Here is a 22,823-nt window from a genome sequence, read left to right as displayed (position 1 = left end):
CTGGCTGGTTTTTCTTGCTTAGAAAAAAGAAAATAATGCAAAAGATGCTCTACAATTTCAGCGAACTCTACAACCAGCCCCAGGACTTGAACAAAGTGGATTTAGAACAGAGCCATGACATTAGCAAATCACGCTCTCTATCCCTAAAGATCATGTCCATGTCCATAGGTAAACAGAAAGGATGGCTCTTGGTAAAACCAGGAAACAATTTATGAATTTTTGGAAAGGCAGCATGGCTTAGTGGAAAGAGCAAAGACCTGGGAGTCAAAGGACCTGGGTTCTAATTCTGCCTTGACTACTTGTTTGCTCTATGACTTTGGGGAAGTAATTTAATTTCTCTGTGCCTCAGTTACCTCATCTGTAAAATGGGGATTAAGACAATCTTATGTGAGGCAGGGACTGTGTCCAACCTGATTAGCATGTCTACCCCAGCTCTTTAGTACAGTGCCTGTTACATAGTAAGCACTTAAATACCATTACAAAAAAATTAATTAATGGTATTTATTGTATGCTTAGATTGTGTGCCCCTTGAGGAAGAGGGTGCAAGTCTAATTACCTCTTGTGAACTCTTTCCCAGCAATTAATATAGTGTTATGCACACAGTAAACACTTGAATACTACTACTGCATACTGTGTGCAGTAAGTTAATAGAAAGTAGTAGTAGAAACTGGGAGGGAAATAATCTGCACTTTTCCCCACAATATCCTCAGCTCTAGTCGTGGTTTTCTTACAAAACAGTACTGAAAACTGCCTTCGGTAATTTAATCCATCCACTGCTGACCTCTTGCTACTATGAATACAACTGCCCATTCTGAATGGCTGTTCTCCTGGGGTGAATGTACAAATTCAACTAACTTGATTTTCTGATAATTATACCATCTAGGTGTTTTCCAATACTTTTGTTTTCTGTCTCCAACTTTTTGGTCCCATCACTACTTGTTAAATAGATCAGAGAATAGACAGAGCAGAAGACAATAGTAAAATGAAATTGGAACCATTTGGCTCTGTTAACTCAAAGATCGGATTATCTTCAACAATATTTGTTTAGTGCTTAGTGTGTACAAAATTGTCTCCCTTGCATTTGGGTATGTATGCTTTATTCACTCTACTCTCAACCCCACAGCACTTATGCACCTATCTGCAATTGATTTATTTAAATTGATGCCTGTCTCCCTCTCTAGATTGTAAGATCTTTTTTATGGTATTTGTTATGCACTTACTATGTATTAAACACTGCTCTAAGCACTGGGGTAGATGCAACTGAATTACATTGGGCACAGTCCCTATCCTCTGCCTCTATGCAAAGAAGAATGTGAAGCTCCTCCTCCTCAGGGAAGATAATTTGTTTCTACCAAGATGTTTTATGGGGAGCTGGGCTGGTGCACCCCGATGATAAGACCTTAAGGTCGGGGGTGTGTGTGTGGGGGGGGGGGTGCATAAAAGAAATCTTAGAGCTGAGCACCTGGCCCCTCATGCCAAAGAAGGCATTGGCAATTCAGTCAATAGTAGTTATTGAGCACCTACTACATAAAGAGCAGAATAGGGGTTGAAAATACAAAGCCTGTCTTCAAGGAGTTTACAATCTAACAGGCAAGATGGACACAAAATAATTTACAATAGGGAAAAGTGCTTATATAGTAGAGTATGCAAACTGATGCGTCCAGAAGTGTTACAGGTGGTAGTGAGTTCGTGAGTGAGTAGTAGAGTGATCCAGTCGAAAGAGCATGGGCCTGGGAATCTGGAGGACTTACATGGATTCTAATCCTGGCTCTGTCACTTGCCTCCTGTATGACCTTGGGCAGCTCCCTTTATTTCTCTGTGCCTTAGTTCCCTCATTTGTAAAATGGGGATTAAGACTGTGAAATCCATATGGGACATGGACCATGCCCAACCTGATTATCTTATACCTACCCCAGTATTTAGTAAAGTGCCTGGCACACAGTAAATGCAAGCCCGCTGTTGGGTAGGGACCATTTCTATATGTTGCCAACTTGTACTTCCCAAGCGCTTAGTACAGTGCTCTGCACACAGTATGCGCTCAGTAAATATGATTGAATGAATGAATGAATTTTTAAAAATGAAGGCAACAGTGATACAAATCAAGGGATGCATTTGGTTTTCCATAATTCCCATAGTCAAAGTCCTTAATTTTTACTGTGTGAGGTGCTGGGAGATGAAAAATTGGTGACCTCTCTCAAGAACTCCCTCTACTTCTCCAGGGTAGCTTGATGAGGAAGGGAAGGAGGTTAGAGAGCAAAAGGTCTGCTACACCTGGCTGCCTCAACTCCCATGCAGTTTAGAGCTCTAAGGCTCCTTACAAGTCATGGGGTTCCTGGCTCACTGGGGCCTGGTGAGTAGCCCTTCCCAAAGGGCCTCCTGGGCTTCAGGTTCCAGGATCCCATCCGTGGAGCAAGCCCTGGCACATATTAACCACTCTTCAGTCAATTGATGATTCGGTGGCATCTATTGAGTGCTCACTGTATACTAAGCGTTTTGTGCAATGGTCAGGAGTTCATGGAGATTTCCTGCCTCCAAAATGACCAAAATGCATAGCCCCTGTTCCACAACTGGCCTACACCCTTCTAGACTGGCTGAATTCTGTCTTCTGAGCAGCAACAATAGGGCTCACGCCTTTATGAAAAGTAAGCAATTAGGTCCAGTAGGGGAGAGAGGTTTTCCTATTCATAAGAACCAATCATATTTATTGAGTGTATCTTGCAGGCAGAGCACTGTACTAAGCATTTGGGAGAGTGCAGAGTCAGCTGACACATTCCCTGCCCACAATGAGCTTAAAGTCTTAAGGGGGGGAAAAACAGATATTAATATAAATGACTTATTTTGTTTAAAAAACAGTGATTAAGGCATTTCACTTTGTAAAAAATTATATTAAAATATTTATCCTGTTTGACTTTTCACCATGTGCTCTGATCCTTTGCTCATGTTCTGTCTTGAACAAATAACGAAGCACAGAAACCTTGTTCACACACATTCATTTTCCATTGAGCCATTTTCTTTTAAAAATAAGTTATGCCATTCCAGTTACATCCTGAAGCTTAAGACAGAACCAGATACAACTCATTTAACCTGAGCCCATATAATTTGCCTCTGTAAACTTGATTTAACATTTAAATCCAATAAACTCCAGGAGAGAAGACAAAAATTAACCATTAGTATTCATTCCCTCATATGAAAAGGCATTTTTCTACAAAAATAAAGAAATTAAAATTAAATGGGTGAGCTACCCAACAACTGCATCTGTACTTTTATGGGTGCTGTGAAAAGGTCAGAGAAGGAGACTGAACTCACTTTCAAGTACCATTCACCTTCTTTATGGTTATTAAGTATTCATAAACTACTGGCATGTACTTGGAAAATGAACTTGAGCCAAACAGTCTCTGGCTCAGAGGTTTAGATCACACACTAGTCATATGACTCTCTTGAAAGGCGGATGTCGGTTATGAGGAAAGAATCAGGAAGAGTCGAATGTTAAAAAACATCTGATGCATGTGCAGGATTTTTTTGAAACATATCTTTGCTGCATGAACAGTAGATTTCATATTAAACAATTCAGAAGGAAGAACGGTAAGCTGTGTTGTGGTTGTACTTCTGCTGTCAGATATGTTGAGATAAAAGAAAACAAATAAGGAAAAACACATCAAAAATATCCATTCAGGCTTCTAGCCACTTGCTAAATCGCTGGATGAGGCAAACCTGTCCTTCTGCCCACATTGAAAGATTCTTTACTTTCAAATCACCTCTACAGAACCCTCTGACATTCTGGTAAGAAAGCTTACCAAGCCACTTTAGAAGAAAGGTTCTGCCTTCTCAGAATGATTTTGTACCAACAAAATGCCTTCACAAGCAAACTAACCTTGAGGGCAATGCCTCTCAGGCCTCTCGCTCTGTGGTATCTGGAGTGCACCAGGGAATTGAAACTGCTGCATTTTTCTTTGTCGTTGGTGATTAACTAACCAGAAAAATTAATGATTCTCCTAGACAGATTGGCAAGTGACTTGTTTTCTGAGCCACGCCACACCCTTCATAGGATGGTTATCAACAGTTCCAGCCTTTCCTTTCTGCAATCCCAGAAGGGAAAGGGTTTGCCTTCCTCCAGTTTTTATTCTTCAGAATTACATTAACGGCTCTCATTTACCAAATATTAAGCAATAACTGACTAATATCCACTGGGTGACTAACTTCTTTTTCCCACAATATAAAGTGATCTGAGCTACAAGATACACTTGTTTACTAATTTCAAATGTGGCAAAGCTGCAGATTTAGCCCAAATCAAATATGCTAAAGGTGATCAGTAGTGTCCACAAAAATAAGGCAATTCTGAAACCACAAACACCAACTCTCAGATTTCCTACACTGCACAGTATCTGAATCTATTAATCAATGGCATTTGCTGAGTACTTACTGGATGCTGATTTTCTACTACAACCCAGGCTGCACACTTGGCTGTTTTAACTCCAACCTACTCACTGTACCTCATTTCCATCTATTTCTCCACGGACCCCTTTCCCACATCCTCCGTCCCCTTCCATATATGCCAAACCACTACTCTCTCCACCTTCAAAGTCACATCTCCTAAGAGGCCTTCCCTGATTAAGATTTCTTTTCCCCACTCCCTCTCCCTTCTGCATCATCTATGCATTCGGATCTTTACCCTTTGATACTCGATTTTCTCCCCACCCTCAACCTCACAGTACTTAGATACATATTCATAACTGTTTTATTTTGTATATTAATGTCTGTCTCCTCTCTAGACAGAAAGCTTGTTGTGGGCAGGAAACCTGTCTACCAACTCTGTTATTATTCTGTACTCTCTCAAGCACTAAGAACAGTGGTCTGCACACAGTGATTAAAAATCACATCCCCTCCAAGAGGGCTTCTCTAATTAAGCCTTCATTTCCCCTACTCTCTCGTCTGCACCCTTTAAGCACCTGATCCTTGCCCCACCATCAGCTCTACATCACTTATGCACATATAATAATAATAATAATGGTATTTGTTAAGCGCATACTATGTGCAAAGCACTGTTCTAAGCGCTGGGGAAGTTACAAGGTGATCAGGTTGTCCCCGTGGGGGATCTCACTTTTAATCCCCATTTTACAAATGAGGTAACAGGCACAGAGAAGTTAAGTGACTTGGACAAAGTCACATAGCTGACAGTTGGCAGAGCCGGGATTTGAACCCATGACCTCTGACTCCAAAGCCCGGGCTCTTTCCACTGAGCCACACTGCTTCTCTATATATAATAATAATAATAGCATTTATTAAGCACTACTATGTGCAAAGCACTGTTCTAAGTGCTGGGGAGGTAACAAGGTGATCAGGTTGTCCCACTGGGGCATCATAGTCTTCATCCCCATTTTACAGATGAGGTAACTGAGGCCCAGAGAAGTGAAGTGACTTCCCCAAAGTCACACAGCTGACAAGTGGCGGAGCTGGGATTAGAACCCATGACCTCTGGCTCCCAAGCCCGTGCTCTTTCCACTGAGCCACGCTGCTTCTCCATAATTTATTTTAATGTCTGTCTCCCCCTCTATGCAATAGCCTACTTGCAGGCAGGGAAAATGTCTACCATCTCTGTTGTATCAATCAATGGTATTTATTGAGGGCTTACTGTGTGCAGAGCACTGTACTGAGCATTTGGGAAAGCATGATGTGGCAGAGTTGGTAGACATGTTCCCTGCCCAAAAGAATCTATAGTACTCTCCCAAGCACTTAGTACAGTACTCAGTACACAGTAAGAGCTCAGTGAATATCTCTGATTGATTACAGAGCACTATATTAAGCTCTCGGGAGAGGACAAAACAACAGAGTTCGCAGACATGATCCCTGACCCCAAGGAGTTTACAATCCAATGGAGGAGCTTCTCTCTTGGAAGACATACATAACATACTATTATTAGCAAGTAGCATCTGGCTTCTTGTGAGCACAGAACGTGTCTACCAACTGTTACAGTGTACGCTCCTAAGAGTTTAGGATAGTGTTCTGCCCACAGTGAGTGCATAATAAATACTATTGATACAATAGCCTAGCAGGGACAGACACAAAGTAAATTATAAATAGGAGGAATAAGAGATTGCAGAGATGGATAAATGGGTGAGTACAATGAGTATATTGTACTCTCCCAAGTGCTTAGCACAGTGCTCGGCACACAGTAAGCCCTCAATAAGTACAGCTGATTGATTGGCACTGTATTAAGTGCTGGGGTAAAAAGGAGCTAATCAGGTTGGACACAACCTATATCCCATTTGGGGTTTACCAAATTAGTCCCCATTTTACAGATGAGGTAACAGATGGGGCATAGAGAAGTTAAGTGAAATACCCAAGGTCATTGCAGCAGACAAGTGGCAGGGCCAGGATTAGAACCCAAGTCGTTCTATCACCCAAGCCCTCACTCTATCCACTAGGCCAAGGTGCATCTCATTATATTTGTAATACTGCAGCCGGAGTTCGCCCTTCAACAACGTTCCAGTTACTAAAAGATAACACTGCTACAAAATAATGGTCATACTTGTAAATTTTAGATTAAACAAATAAAACAGAGAGAGGCTGCAAAATATATTCAGTGTCAAAATTTAGTTCATTTTCTCAGAATCAATCATATTTATAGAGTGCTTACAGTGCACAGAGCACTGTGGGCGAGAACACTATAGCAGAGTTGGTAGACTTGTTCCCAGAAAAGCTAAATGAGGATAGAGACCATTCATTCCTTCTGCCATATACCTGGTTTGTAAGTATTTTAAATCAAAATATTCCTCTATTCATAATTTTTATTGTATGACAGCTACTTCTTATAAAGCTTCTGCTTTCAAGCATACAGAAAATACAGCTCCACTAAATAACACTAGATTTAAGAGCTGGTGAAATACTGAAAGCTAATAAAAATAATTTTATAACAAGATTTCATCTTAATAAGCTTTTGCTCATTTTCACAACACTCACTTTGGACCCAACATCCATTTAATGAAGGATATTTTCCCCTGTAATGAATAATAAAAGAAGTGCCTTTCAATCTCTGCATTATAAAAGCTGTTAGTTCACTGCCCTTTGTGAGTGCTTCCACCTAATTGGGAAGTCCGGGGTTTTAACCATGTGATTCATTCCAGAGACCAATCTAATGCACGATATTGACTCTAGTCGGGAAAGAGCGACATCCTGGAAGCTTTAGTGGAGTCTCGCAGGTCTACGCTCTTCACTCTGAGATAATCATGCAAGCAAGACTGCAGAGAGCTCCAAAACTGATAAAACCCCCTTTCATAAAAGGCTTAGCTCCTCTCCCTATTGTGTCCAATCAGTTTTTAACCAATAAACTAACTGGGCTGAGGAGAATGTGAACACCACCAGAAATGTAGCAACCTTCCATCCATAGAAAATGCAGCTAAATGAAGGAACCCAGGTGGGTGGCACTGCAAGAGTAGGACACCATTTTCAAATGATTTGAATCATTCTCATATCCTGGGGTTCTTTAAATGATTACTTCAGTAAAATGTGTTCTAAGTAAAAAGCAGAAAAGAAATGAAAAGGTCAACGAACTCTTCTCAAACCTCTCAATATCTTTTTCTGTATGTTTTCTTAAAAAAAAAAAGTTTAAATGTTCATGAATTAGGCACTCCAAACTAGACCAGAATTCCTTGGAAGTTGCCCTAACCAGTGCACTATGAGCTTACTAAATAGTTTCATAGTGGCCTGAAAAGGGAAATTCTCTACTTGGCCCAGGAAGTAGCTTATGCCATGGGAGAATCTGCCTCTAGAATAAACACGGGATTCTCAAACCTCTGAAGTGGGAAAATACAGCCTCATTAGTGGCTAAAAAATAAATATTCACAAATTTATACAGATAAATTCACTTTCCTAATTTCCCTCCACACACAAGTGTTCCAGTGATGACAGGTTGTTACATATGTGCTTAGGATACTGGCTTCTCCAAAATGAAGATTAAAGCTATTGCTGTCCTCATGGTGACTAGAGCCCAAAGCACCCTCTATACACCTCCTTCCCCCGATTCCCATTCAAGCTCCATAAACAAGTTGTAAACACCTACTGCTTTCAGTTCCTCTTCTCCAACTCTCTTCTTGACCTGTTATACACTAGTTTCTGCTCCTCAGACTACTCTCTTCAAGGTCACCAATGATCACTGCCAAATTTCATGGACTTTTGCTCTATTCTAATTTTCCCTCAACTTCTCAGCTGCCTTTGAAACTGTGGACCACTCCCTTCTCCTGGAATTACTATGTTACTTGATTCTAGAAACATGGTGCTCTGTTGGTTCTCCTCCGACTTGTCTGCCCTCATCCATCCTCTCCACTATTCCTAGGGCCCCTGTGTACCCCCAAAAGCCCCACCACTCCACCAGTCGCCCTCCACCGTAACCACATACTCAGTATTTATGCTGTCAGCGCCGTTTCCAGCAGAAAAGGAGCAGGAAAATTTGAGGGGGTCCTGGTCCGACGGCCAGACAACTGAGTCTTGGCTGGGCCCCCTTGCCCCAGATGACACCGTGTCGGTTTGGTTTGATGCCCCACGTTCCCTCTTGCCATTCTGATGGTTCCGCACAAACAGCCCCAGGCTTCTGTTGCCATGGAGACAAGGTATTGCATTAGCTCAGGGCGCTTCCAGCTGCATTAAGCCTCAGCCATTCCTCACCAATTCACCATTCCCTCCTCCCTACCATGATGGATGCAGCATGGAATTTGAGGACAGAGAGTAAGTGTCTTATAGCCACTGCTAATGAATGAAGAGTGGAGGGGAGAGAAGGGAAGGGGGGGGCCCCAACGGATTCCTCTCACTTTTGTTGAAAAAAAAACACAGAAACGTCAGGGGTGGGGGAAGAAAGCTCTGTCCTTTCCATTCCCACCCCAGCTGTGCCATCTTCCTCCCAAGCCCCTAAAGATGCAAAGAACCCGGCCCTCAAGGTACGAGTTGGAAACGGCACGGATGGGGAGAGGGCAGGAAGGGGTGGGCCGTGAACTCTCTTCCCTGTAGCGATTGGATGTAATGGTCATCAAGGCTTATGGCTCTTGGATTACGTCAGTAATAAGCATATGAGCAGATCAAATCTTTATGTATTGTAGTCAATCAGAACTGGGGCTGTATTTAAAAACAGGACAATTAGACCAAGGAGGACAAGCAAAAGTCAAAGTGGCTCCCATTCAACTCTAAACTGATACCAGTAAAACAATGATTCTAACTGGCTTTCATCTGTACCATATAAGTTAAGTAATAACAAAATAGGAGGAGAACCTCACTGTGTGTAATAGTAATTACACCAAACTTTTTTCTACTTAGGAGAAATAGTAATTAAACTAACGAGACTAAGCTTACTAAAATGAGTACAGTGAAGGTAGGGTCCCATAAACAGGGGCTCTCATATTTTTAAACACTTAAATATAACCATAATTCATGTCAAATTTTCCAGGAGTGTTTAGTACTTTTTAAATATACATATATATTTGGCGTTTTTCCACTATAGTGCCACATTTGCATAATAAGAGACTGTCTTTTGGAATGCATGGAGGGTTTAGACCTGTCAGTTCCACAACAGGGCTTTTCAGCCACACATTCCTAAATAAACTTCAGAATAGCTTCATCTTCAGATACGATGGGCAACAATAAATGTCTCTAATACAAACTGGACCTGATTTTAACTTGGTCCCCTTCTCCCCACACCTAATCTGCCGATTCAGAACTTTCCCCTCAAAACCTTCCACCCCTAAATTACATAGAGTAACACACCATACCTTGAATCGCACTCCCAGAATGAAGAGAGAAAAAAGGCAAAAAAAAAAAAAAAAGATGGAAATGTGAGTTGAACACCCAAGGCAATTCCCAAGTCACACCTAGTACTGAGTCCAGAAAATTGAATTAGTGTATCTTGAATACTTCTATACCCCAGAGCTGAGTGGAGACATAAAATATAACACTGGATCTTTAAGAGTCTGTGTTCAAATGAAAGAGCTGTGTGTACTTTTTTTTATTATTTCAAGGAATCCTACTGGTTTGACCTCCACATTTTTATTGCAAGACCAGTTGAGTCAAGCTTTGGCCAAGTATCACTCACTCCACCCATACAAAGTTGGGTCCTCTGAGAATATGAACTCTGGGGGGAAATGTTGTAGGAAATAAAGGAAAATTGGCCAAATCAAAGTGAAAATCTCAGGCAGAGGCAATATGCTGGGAGGTGGTGTGAAGGCTCAAGTGGGAAGAAGATGAAAAGAGACTGGAGTAAGTGAGGCGGTCCAGAAATGGACAAGGAAAGACCAAGAAAATAATATTGGCAAGAAGACTGGCCAATAGAAAGTTAACAGCAACCCCCTCAAGTCTGGGTACCAGGAGTGGAGTGAAGGAGTCTCCCACTAGACTGTAAGCTTCTTGTGGGCAGCAAACAAGCCTTCCAGCTCTGATATATTGTACTCTCCCAAGCACTTAGTACAGTGCTCTGCAAACAGTAAGCACTCAAATGTGAATGACTGATTTATACTCCCTGGTTCTCTTATCTCCCTTGTTGGTCTTTCACAGGTACCCACCCTCTATCTGTCAAAGTCCCTCAGGGCTCAGTTCTAGGTCCCCTTCTATCCTCCATCTTCTTCCACACTCTTGGAGAACTCATTCACTCCTATGGCTTCAACTACCATCTCTATACAGAATATTTCCAGATCTACATCTCCATCCCTGACCTCTCTCCTTCTATGCAGTTCCACATTTCCTCCTGCCTTCAGGAAATCTCTCCTTGTATGTCCCACCGACACCTCAAGTTTAATATCTCCAAAAGAGAATGCCTCACCTTGCCCTCTAAACCCTGTCCACCCCATGACTTTCCCCCATCACCGTTGAGAGCACCACCATCCTCCCTGTCTTACAAGCCCTTAACAAAGGCATTATCCTTGACTCATCTCTTTCATTCAATCCACATATTCAGTCTGTGATCAAATCCTGTCAGTTCTTCCTTCACAACAATTAAAATCCTCACTTTCCACTCCATCTAAACTGCTATGGACCCAGGTACTTTGATTCCCAGGCCTGGGTTCTTTCCACGAGTCCATACTGCTTCTATTCCACTCTGATGTGCAGACCATCTAAGAAAAAAAAAACAAAAAAAGGTTCATAGAGCCTGGAGTGAGGGACTGTGTCTTCAAGGCAAAGATATACCCATCTTCATCATATTGGAATATCCCTGCTTGGATCTTTGTTAGAGTAACAGGAACCAATACAGAGGTAAAGGTTGTGAGTTCCATGTGGCATGGAGACTGTGTCTGATTTAATTACCTTATATCCACCCCAGTGCTTAGCAACATAATAAGCGCATAAATTCTAGTATTATTTTTATTATGGACTTGGATGGAAGGAGATAAATGGGGAACTGAGAGATAACCATGGGAGAAACTCATGTGCTGGCAAGACTGGAAGAGGCAAAAATCAAATTCTCTAAGGATAAAGCCATGGGAAAGCCCTGAACAAGTTATGGGAGATATGTACTGTCACTGAAAAGAAACTAAAAGCTTTTGAAAGAAGCACTCTGTAAACAGGAAGCATTCAATAAATAGCAGGATTAATTGATCTAACAGAACAGAGAGGAGTAACAGGAAAGGGAGACACTATGCCACACTGTCAGGGAAGTTTGAGCTCAGATAAACTGGTATTTCATTCTCCTTAAAAAGTAGCAGTAGTGCTGGGATAAGTGGATTAAACTGCCAGTTAAATGACTGCCAGTCATCAAATGAATCTCATTACTGGGTAAACAAATGCTTCTTGGCATTCCCTTTAACTGTCATTTCTCAATGCACAACACAGTTCCTTCCCACTCAGGACACAGGAGCAAAGTTTATTTACCTCTTCACGCCAGGATAAGAGTATTCCAGCATCACAGGCAGTGGTACAGTCCTTCACTTAATCAGAGCACTGTGCTAAGCACTTGGTTGAGTACAACAAAACAGGGTTGGTAGATACGTTCCCTACCCACAAGAAACTTACAAATCTAGACAGGGTGACAGACACTAATAATTATTATGATATTTGTTAAGATATAAATACAATTACAGATTTATACATAAATGCTGTGGGGCTGAGGGTGGGGTGAATAAAGGGTGCAAATCCAAATGCAAGTTTTCCTAAACTGGCACTTAGCAGCCTTTCCCTTAGAGAGTGCCCACAGTTCCTCAACCCAGCCTAGCACTGGCTGTTAAAACACTGAATTCAGAGTAAACAGACCAGACACACTCCAAGGTAAGGCCATTGGTGGCTTACTTGCAGTCCAATCTTAGAATTCTAGAGAGAAAACAAATGTCCTGTATTTGCCATAAAAACGCCAATACACCAGATCATGGCATCCAGACAATGGAAGACTTCCTAGCAAGAGAAATAACTTTAACAATGGATATGAGAATAGTAGGCAAGCGAATTTTCTGATGTTCATATAAGCTTGGTATATAATTCTCTGTCCTAAAGGGCTGGGAAGCCTTTAGTTACTGATGAGAATGAACCATCCCCATTGCCTTTTATAATTATCTTCAGGTTTGATTAAACAACTCAAAAATCAATTTCAACTCCCTTTACACTGCAGGGTGAAAATGGTGCCATCAACTTCGTGCCAGTTTTCTCTATTTTTCTCCTAAACGCTTAAAAAAGCAACTTTCCTTCCTCCCAATCTAGAAGCTGGAGCTCATTTTCCTTCTGTTCATCCCTATTCAAAGCTGGGTGTCAAAAAATAGATTTTTACCTCATTGTCCTAGTTTCCTCTCATTGTTGCCATTCAGTTCCCTGCCAGCTTCTTTTTTTTTTTTTTTAAAGATTCAGTTTCCAATAAGCGGAGAAAATTAGGCACAACTGGAGACCTTGGACACTAAGCCCAAGAGAGCATAATCACTCCACAGGGCTTTTCCTTTAAGAAAAATACTAAAGCATCAGTCCAGCACAGCAGCCAATTACAAACTACCTGTTGTTATTTCCATTTAATACTCAAGCCCAGGCAGAAAAGAGCACATAGCAGTCACATACAGATTAGAGGTGTCCTCCAGCACCCCCTCCCCCTCAGCCTAGTGCACTTAGAGGGGGAATAGACAGCCATGTTCACATGGTTTGTTCTTCCCCTACAAACCTCCTGAGAGCCCAAAAGATTATTTCTTTATGCAGGAAAGTCAAAGGTTTTTCAGAGTTTCATGGTTATTTTGCATCTGTAACATTTTATACTGCAGAGAAGAGCTAATAAACAACCCTTTCTGACAATTGCACATTAGTATTGTTATGCCCATTTTGCAGAAGAGAATATTAAACTCATTGGCGATTAAGCAATTTCAACTATGCCTGACAGCACTCAGTACCAAAAAGGAATTTTTCCAGGGCCTGTGGAAGATGCCTTGGAGAAAAAAAAAAGAAAAGCAGAAGACAAGACTGGGAAGCAACAGAAGAACTTGAGATTCCAGTAGGATTCTCATAAGCAAGGAAAGGTTCTGAACAATCCCAGAAAAAGTTTTTTCTCTGAAAAAATAAAGCCATTCTTCACTATTAGGGTCTATACATGAAGATAAAATATGAGTTCAAACAAAATCCTAAGCTTCGAAGCTTCATTCAGCCATCAGAGAAAACCAGGTTCAATAAAAAGGAGATAGAAGGGAAAAACCCACCAAGTATTTCCTTCTGAAACTAACCAGGGAGGGCATACTAATAAAAACATGGCTAGGCAGACTTGAGATATCTAGTTTCTTCTCAATCAGGAAAGTAGGGCTGCAGAGCACCCCCTAAAGGCAGCCTTATACATAGGTGATGGAGATTCCGCATATATGGAGAATAATACTACTAATAATAATAATTGTGGTATTTAAAGGCTTACTGTAGGCCAAGCACTATACGAAGCACTGAGATAGATACAGGATAATCAGGTCCCACATGGGGTTCACAGGGTTCAGAGAAAGTCAGAGGGAGAATGGTATATGAATCCTCATTTTACAGATGAGGAAACTGAGGCACAGATAAGTTAGTTGACTTGCCCAAGGCATGCAGCTGCTAAGTGGCAGCTGGTATTAGAACCCAGGTCCTCTGACTCCCAGACCTACATTTTTTCTACTAGATCACACTGCTTCCCATCCTCAGGGAACCACACCCATGAGTTACCTAAAACCAAGATACAGCCTCCACAAGGGGCCAAGGTAGGGTGGGTGCTGATATGCTCTATCTCAACCGGGATGAAGGGGCCTGGTTTAGTAACTAGTCCAGTACTGAAGTCACATGGAAAGAGTAGAGCTTCTAGTACTGTCAGTTACCCCTACCCTGGCAATATTAGTAGTATTTACTGCATGCCCAGTGCATGCAAATGCACTGTACCAAGTGCTTGCTAAATACAAAACTGAGAAGTGGCACAATTTCCTGCCCACAGGTGGTTCACAATCTTAGTGGAGGAGGCACAGGGAACTATTTACATGTAAAGTACAATTGAAAAAAATATACAGTCCTCTAGACTGTAAGCTCACTGTGGGTAGAAATTGAGTCAGCCAACTATGTCGTACTTTTCCAAGTGCTTAGTACAGTGCTCTGCACACAGTATGCGCTCAATAAATATGACTGACTGACTGGGGCTGCAATAGGATAAAATGACTAACTGACTGGGGCTGCAATAAGATAAACCAAAGCGAGTAGCTCTTTACAAGGCCCCAGGAGCTGATGCTCAGTCAGGGCTACTGGATGTGTTTCCCAGCAGCAAGCCTGCCAGGAGTCCCTAGGTCATGGAACCATGACTGCCCCACAGAGAACTACCTGACAATAAAACTCTTACCCTCTGCCACCCCTCTGAGGGCACTGCTCAACTTGGAAACTAAGTGGGAAACAAGGGCCATTGTCTTAAATAAAAATTAAAATATTCCTCTTACAGTACCTTCTGTCAAACAAAAATCTAGCCTTAATGTGTCTCTACAAGTATTCTATGTAGTTCAGACTAATCTTTAACAGTTGCTTTGATAGACATTTGTTTTTAACCATTCCATTGATCACTGACATGATTCTAGTTTCTTTGCAGTTAAACAACTCCGAAGGAGAAAATACCCTTTCAAATTCAAATAAAATATTCAGGCAAGACACAAAAGTGTCTTTCTGATGGACATTCACCTCTCCTAATATGTGACAACCAGCAGGCATTTTTTTCCCCTTTATTTGGTGCTTTTCAGAATACTACATTCCCAAATGCCAAGACTTTGAGCACTGACAGTCTTACCAGAAGTCACAGAGGAACAAAGAAGGGAACGTGGTGGGTAACCCTTTCTCATTAGTCAGATTGGGTGAAACCTCTCAGAGCAAAGTTTTAATTCCTACAGTATGATGCAGAAGTTAGCACCTTGAAAAAAAAATCAATAATAGTATTCAGTGAGTTCTTACTGCATGGAGAGCACTATACTAAGCACTTGAGCACTGTACTAAGATAGGGTTACCAAGATTCCATATAATAATGATGGTATTTGTTAAGTGCTTACTATGTGCCAAGTACTAAACTGATTTACTTTAGTGGTAACATTTTGTATCCATTAGAAAAAGGGTTTCCCCACACTCCTAAAGGATTTCAATATCTCTGAGCAGCAGCTGGAAGAACATCAGAAGCTCAGTTTCCTCTACCATGTAAGCCGTCCGTAGTCAGGGAATGTGTCTACCAACTCTTACATTTTCCCAAGAGCTTAGTATAGTGCTCTGCATAGAGCAAGCACTCAATAAATACCACTGATTGATTGACTGATCAGAAGTCACTTGGCAGTAAAAATAAAAATGAGCACTTTGTATCCCACCCAAAAAATATATTTTAAGTATCTGTACTTTGGACCCCATTTACCCCATAAAACAAAAACAATTTCCCCTAATACACATAACTGATCTCCCTTCTACAACCATTGGACAAAGCCACTATATCATATCTCCCCCCCAACTTCCAGGCTCTTCTAAAAGGCCACCTCGCCAAGAGTGCTTTCATCTTGGTACGTCCGAACAGGATGGTACAGTATGAACCACTGCAACAACCGCACAAGAGGTGGCTACAGACATGGCCAGATGATAATGTCATTTATTCAAGTGATTACTCGGTGGAAGCGCTGTGTTAAGAGCTGGGCTAGATACAAAATAATCAAATTGGATACACCCCCTGTCCCACAAGAGGCTCACAGTCTAAGGTAGAGGGAGAACAAAAATTTTATCCCCACTTTACAGTTGAGGAAACTAAGGCACAGAGAAGTGAAATGACTTGCCCAGTCACAGAGCAGTCAAGTAGTGGAACCAGGACTAGAACCTATGTCTTCTGAATCCCCACCTTGTGCTTTTTCCACAAGGGCACACTGCCTAGGCAAACACACACACACACACACACACACACACACACACACAAACACACACACACTTCCTCTTAAATGTGATGGCTAGGCTCTTAATGACCATTCTTGTTCTAGTAACCATTGACACCTCACATATCAATCAGTGCTATTTAGTGAGCACTTCTCTGTGCAGAGCACTGTACAGAGCTGGTAGATGTGTCTACATGCACAAAGTGTTATACCCAGATAAATGCCTGTGTTCCCTCATTCCCTAACAGAATTCTATCCAAAACACAGAGTGAAATTGCACATTATGCAAGAACCAACTGAACAGCCACACCATGCTACATAAGACCCAGAAATGCAGACTCTGTGATTTCATATCTTACCTCAGGCTACAGTCATCACACACATGTACAAACAACCCACGGTTGCTGCCTTGATTGTCTGATGCCTCAACAATCCAATGCATCACGCCTAAACAGATGAAGTTATAGACCTTCAACCAACTGCTAAAATTTGGCGATTTAGAAGTCTTTCAGGAATTTTAAAGCTAGTGAATTTATAAAAATGATGGAAAGAAGAGTTCAAAGGTGTGGAGAGATGTTCAAAAAGAGTTGGCTTGATACAAGGTACTTAATGAATACAAGAAGGCTGCTGTTGAACCTGAAATGGACAGATTCTTCACTGTGCTTTAAAAATGACTAGCAGTGAGCAGAACAAGTACTTCCGCTGCCTCCAGCAAAGATTCACAGTCACACTACAACTCATGTTATGTTGTGATGCTATGCTCTGAATTACCTTATAAAAACTGTTTAATGATGCTCGATATATCTGTGCAGAGCACATAAAATAATTTCACTGTATTTTTCCCACATTTTGGTGCTGGATCCCACTTTATAACGTGTAGGCTTAAAGGAAAACACAGCTCCAGAATTGGCTATTCACAATACATCCACATTGTCCAGGAGCATATCATGGCTCTCACATGCTTTACATATGCATAACTACGCACCACCCCCACTGCTTACTATTTAAAGGTGTTTATATAAGCCCTAAGTAGTAAGCAATACTATGTAGCTCTCTCTAGTCTGACAATGACAGGGGCTGAGAAGGGAGTTTTCTCATGGAAAATTCCTCCTTGTGATCTAAATCTACACCGATTTAGATCTAAATCCAACACTTGCAAGAGAACAGAATGCAGGTACGGTAAAATCTTTGGAATCTTGCCCCAGCGCTGCCTGGGAACCAGAGTTCAGTAAACACTAGCTCAGTTCACCAGTCAAACAAAATTACCACTGTCTGAAGCAGCTTCTTTTATTGTTTTAACTAAGGAGCCAGTGTATTCCACAAGCCTTGCCAGGAACCCTGATGTGAAAGGCCCACCTGACAGAAGCATTTCAGTCTTTTCCAGTCCCAAACCTGGTCCCTGGAAAAAAAAAAAAAAAAAAAAAACCAGTCCCCAGAACAGACAGGGTAAGGGAAGAAATCTACCAAACTATTCTGGCAAAGGCTTTCAATCAGACAGATTCCCAGGTATGGGAGGGGAGGCAGTGAGGAAGACACGATACTACGCCAAAAATCCATGTTTGACTCCAATCATTTCGATTCAATCCCAATATATTAAAGTGAACCTTTTCCCATTCCCCATTTACCTTCCAATATGAGCAAGGGGGAAGCCCAAACATACACAAACACCATTAGGAAACATTTCTAAGGGAAGAAACATGGGTTCTGTTGCAAGCCATCACAGTCACTGGGTCAACAATAAAAAAAAACCAAAAACAGATTGTCGAGAAAAACTTGGGTAAAAATACCCACTCCTCTCTCTGATCTAGCCCCCAGGGCAAACACTCTGGGCCATGATGAAGTTGTAATCGATGAAAAGCTTAATGGATCAGTACTTTTCTGACTTTACAGCTTATTGCTCCCTGCAGAGCTGACATGGCCATCCACACTGCACGAGGTTGGTTAAGTGATCATCTGCAAGCACCCTACAAAACTGATGTTTCATAACCCAGATTTCTTGTTTCAATTAACAACCCCAAAAGAAACACTACACATACCTTTCATTTCAATCCTTAAAATCGGCATCTCATTCATCGTTTAATAGTATTTGTGGAGCCAAAGACATGGTCTCTACCCTCAGGGAGTTCACAATCCAGCAGGGGAGATGGGGAGCCTCAGAACATATATACCTAAGATGCAGATTAAATCCAGTTCTATTTTATGGCTGGACTTTGAGGAGAAAGGGCTAGAAAATGCTCCTTAGCTCTCCCGGTGTCTCTCCCTCATCAGAGCCTGCTCATTTCAGTTACCACATCACATAAAAGTTAACTTGATTCAGAAATCACACTAAGACAAACTTAGTTCTGACATTAAAATATCAGAGCCAAATACCCATTTTTTAAAAGTAGGAGGTCAGTAAGTACTGCCCCCAAGAATTGTTTGTTCAAATTAAAATTGCCAAAGCTGTTCAATCCACCCATAAAAGTTACAGCTATTAAAACTGTGGTGGAATCAGTGAAAGCCTGGTCCTCTAATATAAATAATATAAAGCCATAGGCAGAGAAACTGAAAATTACTAACTACTAGCCAGAAATTTATCTAAATTTGGTTTGATACATTAGGGGGTCTATTAAATTTTTCTTAATAGCAATAATGTACGAAGACTCATCATTTACATAGTGGCAAAGAATCTCTGAATGCATTGGCTACTTTGATGGCTGCTGAACTTCAACATTAAGTTATTATCATTATTACTATTACTATGGAATTTGTTGCGCACTTACTATGTTTTAAGTACTATTCTAAGTGCTGCGGTAGATAAAAGTTTATCAGAATGGATGCAGTCCCTGTCCCACATGGGGCTCATAGTCTTAGAGGGAAGGAAAACAGGTATTTATCTGGGGACAAAGTTCATATGCTCCCCTTTATTTGACATGCCCAGAGATGGAAGTTGAAGCTCAAGGTTAGATGCGGCACATAAGTGTCACTGTTGAATCTGTAGCCTTAACTTCTTGCCCTAGTTTATAAACCTCAAGTCTGAAGAGCTCAGTCATCTATCTGCCCGTATCTGGAAACTGAGTTACCAGGTAAACCCAGCGCTAATAATATCATTTTGAATTTGGGTAGCATGTTTATTACCCAAGGTAATAATAATAATAATAGCATTTATTAAGTGCTTACTATGTGCAAGGCACTGTTCTAAGTGCTGGCGGGGATACAAGGTGATCTGGTTGTCCCACATGGGGCTCACAGTTTTAATCCCCATTTTACAGATGAGGTAACTGAGGCACAGATAATTTAAGTGCCGTGACTCGCCCAAAGTAACAGCTGACAAGTGGCTAAGCCAGGATTAGAACCCATGACCTCTGACTCCCAAGCCTGTGCTCTTTCCACTGAGCGACGCTGCTTCTCAATGTCAGTCTACTTCAATGTCTACTTCCATGTCAGTTCTCACTTTATTCTAACCACAACTCAAAGAGAGGAGGGAATGGCAGGTGCTGTTATTCTCATTTTATAGATGAGTAATCTAAAGCCCAGTGCAGTTAAGCAACTAACCCTAAGTCACACAGCAGGCTAGTGGCAGAATCAGGACTAGAACCAGGTCTAACTCCCAGCCCACACTGGTTCCACTAGACCACAGTGACTCCCTCCTGAGTGGTGGAGAGACACTCCCTACCTCTACGTCTTAAAGGAGTGCATTTGGGTCCCAGTCTGAGACAAGATGCAGGCAGGGAATGTGTCTGTTATATTTTTGTGTGGCATTCTAAGAACTTAGTACAGTGCCCTGCACCCAATAAGCGCTCAGTCAATACGATCGATTGATTCCATTCCTCAGAAAGAGGTTGAGACAGCACACAGCTGGAGTTTCACAGGCAGGGTCAGACCTTGGCCACACCTGTCATTCCCAATGGCTGAAGCCACAGGTGCTTCAGCTCCTTCATAATTGGATATATAGTCCCAACACTCTTGCCTCCCCGCTTCATCCAGGTGCACTGAATCTGTAATTAAAACCAGACCGATCGGAATATTCCCTGATGATCCTGTGATCCTCCCAGCCCGGAGCCTACACTTTAAGTCTTTAACGTTGACATTTCCCTCTCCCCTTACAGATGTACACCCGTTTACAGAAAAGCGAAGCAACCCAACCGTGTTGCTAGGTCCTGTTTCAACCTAAATCAGAGCATTGGAGTTTTAATCTTTTAAAATAGAGGGTTTGCTAAGTAAACCCCAGCCCAAGACGTACTCTGAAGAACTGACGATAAAGCACCTCAAGTCTGACACTTGGCTTCAGGGTGTCAATACAAAGTTATCGAACAAGTCAGGGGTTTACAAATTCTCATCCTCTAAAGAATTAAAGTCCACGAGCGGTCCAACCCAGCACTTCTGCACAAAGGCTCCAAAGCCAGCGGGCACCCACAAAAGCCTGATCTCTCTAACGTTTCCCTGCCAGTGGCAGCTCCACCGCTCGGGGCTATTCCTGGTTCCAAGAGGCAAGACACACATTCCCTTGGCCCTGGCAGAAAAACCGGGGAATCTGCTGACCCTTCTGCTCAAAATCACTGGCCGACATGGCTTTCTCCCAGGAGAGGCGCGGGAGGAAGCAGAAATGGAGAGTCGAAGCTGTCAGCCCGCAAGGATTACGGGTAGGAAATCTTTACCAAGGCAGAAAAAGGAGAAAGGGGAGGAAAAAAAAAAGACACTGCGGCTTTAAATCTTGCTGCATCGAGCCCTGGATTTCTTCCACCACTGAGCTGCGAAATGGTAAGGAGAAGGAAGGTGGAGGGAGGGATCTCTTCCTCTCTCCTACCCACCCTTTCAGGCTGCTCTCGGGGGCTGCAGGTGGGCACAGGTGCGCCTGGCACGGGACCATCGCCCGGCTGCCCCGGAATCAAGGTCAAACGGGAGGTTCCCACCCCCAAACTTTGTGGCAAGGGGAGGGAGCCGAGGACCACGAAGCCCCCCACCCGTCTTAGAATCGCAGCGCTGGGCAGTGGTCTCTCCGGCCCTGGCACACTCACCTCTTGCAGCCATGGCTGAGCCAGCGATGGAGGGGCAGAGAAATGGTAAGGGCGGGCGAGGAACCGGCTCCCCGCTGCAGATCCCGGACGGAGGGGGCGAGGCTACCTGCCCGAGGACCAGGCCACAGCCGGGCAGGGCCCCAGCAGCCCCATTTAGCCAGTCGAGGCAGCTGCAGGAGCTGCAGCTAAAGCAGCAGCTGCGGGCGGGTGGATGCTGCAGCCAATTCTGACAGCGAGCGCCCGGCGCGGGGCGTGTCCTTCCCCCTCCCCCGCCCTCACCCCCCCCCCCCTTTTTTTTAATCTAGTATTTGCTAAGCGCTTTTTGATGGTATCCGTTAAGCGCTTACTATGCGGCAGGCACTGCACTAAGCGCTAGGATAGATAAGAGCTCATCGGGTCGGATGCCGTCCCTGTCCCACGAGGGGCTCACAGTCCTTAATCCCTGTTTTTCCGACGGGGGAATTGAGGCACTAAGGAGTCAAGTCACCTGCCCAAGGTCACCCAGCGGACAAGTAGCAGAGCTGAGACTCATTCAGTCAATCCCATTAGTGAGTGCTTACTGTGTGCAAAACACTGCCATTCAATTGTATTTATTGAGCGCTGTGTGCAGAGCACTGTACTAAGTGCTTGGGAAGTACAATACAGCAATGAAGAGAGACAGTCCCTGCCCACAATGGGGGATCTGAACCCGGGGCCTTTTGATTGTCCAGCCTCCCTCTACCCCCTTCAACCTTCCCTCTCTCCGGATTCGTGGGGGGAGGCCGGCCCTCAATGTAGACAGGCTGTGTCCTCCTTCCCATATTCATTTACTCATTCAGTAGTATTTATTGGGTACACTCATTCAGTAGTATTTATTGGGTACTTACTGTGTGCAGAGCAGTGTACTAAGCGCTTGGGAAGTACAAGTCGGCAACATGGTCCCTACCCAACAATGGGCTCACAGTCAAAAGCCCTACCATCCAGTCCCAAACAAGCTACAGCTCCCTTTCCTCCTTCCTAGAGTGCCCATCTACCTCCCCTGCTCTAATTCCTCCATTTAATAAAACATTTTTTAAAACCTTCCCCCTGCCATTTGACACCAGATCGCAGCAGAAGAGAACCAGCTTGGCCTAGTGGATTGAGCACGGGCCTGGGAGTCAGAAGGACCTAGGTTCTAAACCCAGCTAGCAACTTGTCTGTTCTGTGACCTCGGGCAAGTCACTTAATTTCTCTGGGCCTCAGTTACCTCATCTGTAAAATGGGATGGAGACTATGAGCCCCATGTGAGACCAACCTGATCAGCTTGTCTCTATCCCAGGGATTATTACAGTGCCTGGCATATAGTAAGTGCTTAACAAATATCACTAAAAAAAAAATAGTCCACCGCTACCGTGACCCTTGGACGAACGAGCTGACCTTGGGTCGAGGTGGAAGGCAAAGTCTCTCCTATTTGTGCCCTGCCAAGTCAATAGGGGGCAACAAGGGTGGGGAGAAGGGGCAGGGGTGGCACGCTACGCTACACACGTGG

General features: G+C 42.9%; 1 protein-coding gene across 1 annotated transcript in view; it reads right to left on the bottom strand.

The window, feature by feature from the left end:
* Positions 1-21,459, bottom strand: part of ABLIM1 (actin binding LIM protein 1) — a 268,653-nt gene extending 247,194 nt beyond the window's left edge. Inside the window, exon 1 of the mRNA XM_038758707.1 lies at positions 21,317-21,459. Coding sequence (XP_038614635.1) covers positions 21,317-21,329 — 13 coding nt within the window. The 5' untranslated portion in view covers positions 21,330-21,459. The remainder of the gene's footprint in view (positions 1-21,316) is intronic.
* Positions 21,460-22,823: the final 1,364 nt, after the last annotated feature.

Source organism: Tachyglossus aculeatus, chromosome 16, assembly GCF_015852505.1.
Source record: "Tachyglossus aculeatus isolate mTacAcu1 chromosome 16, mTacAcu1.pri, whole genome shotgun sequence".
Classification (NCBI taxonomy): domain Eukaryota; kingdom Metazoa; phylum Chordata; class Mammalia; order Monotremata; family Tachyglossidae; genus Tachyglossus; species Tachyglossus aculeatus.
This window is presented reverse-complemented; position numbering and strand designations above follow the sequence as displayed.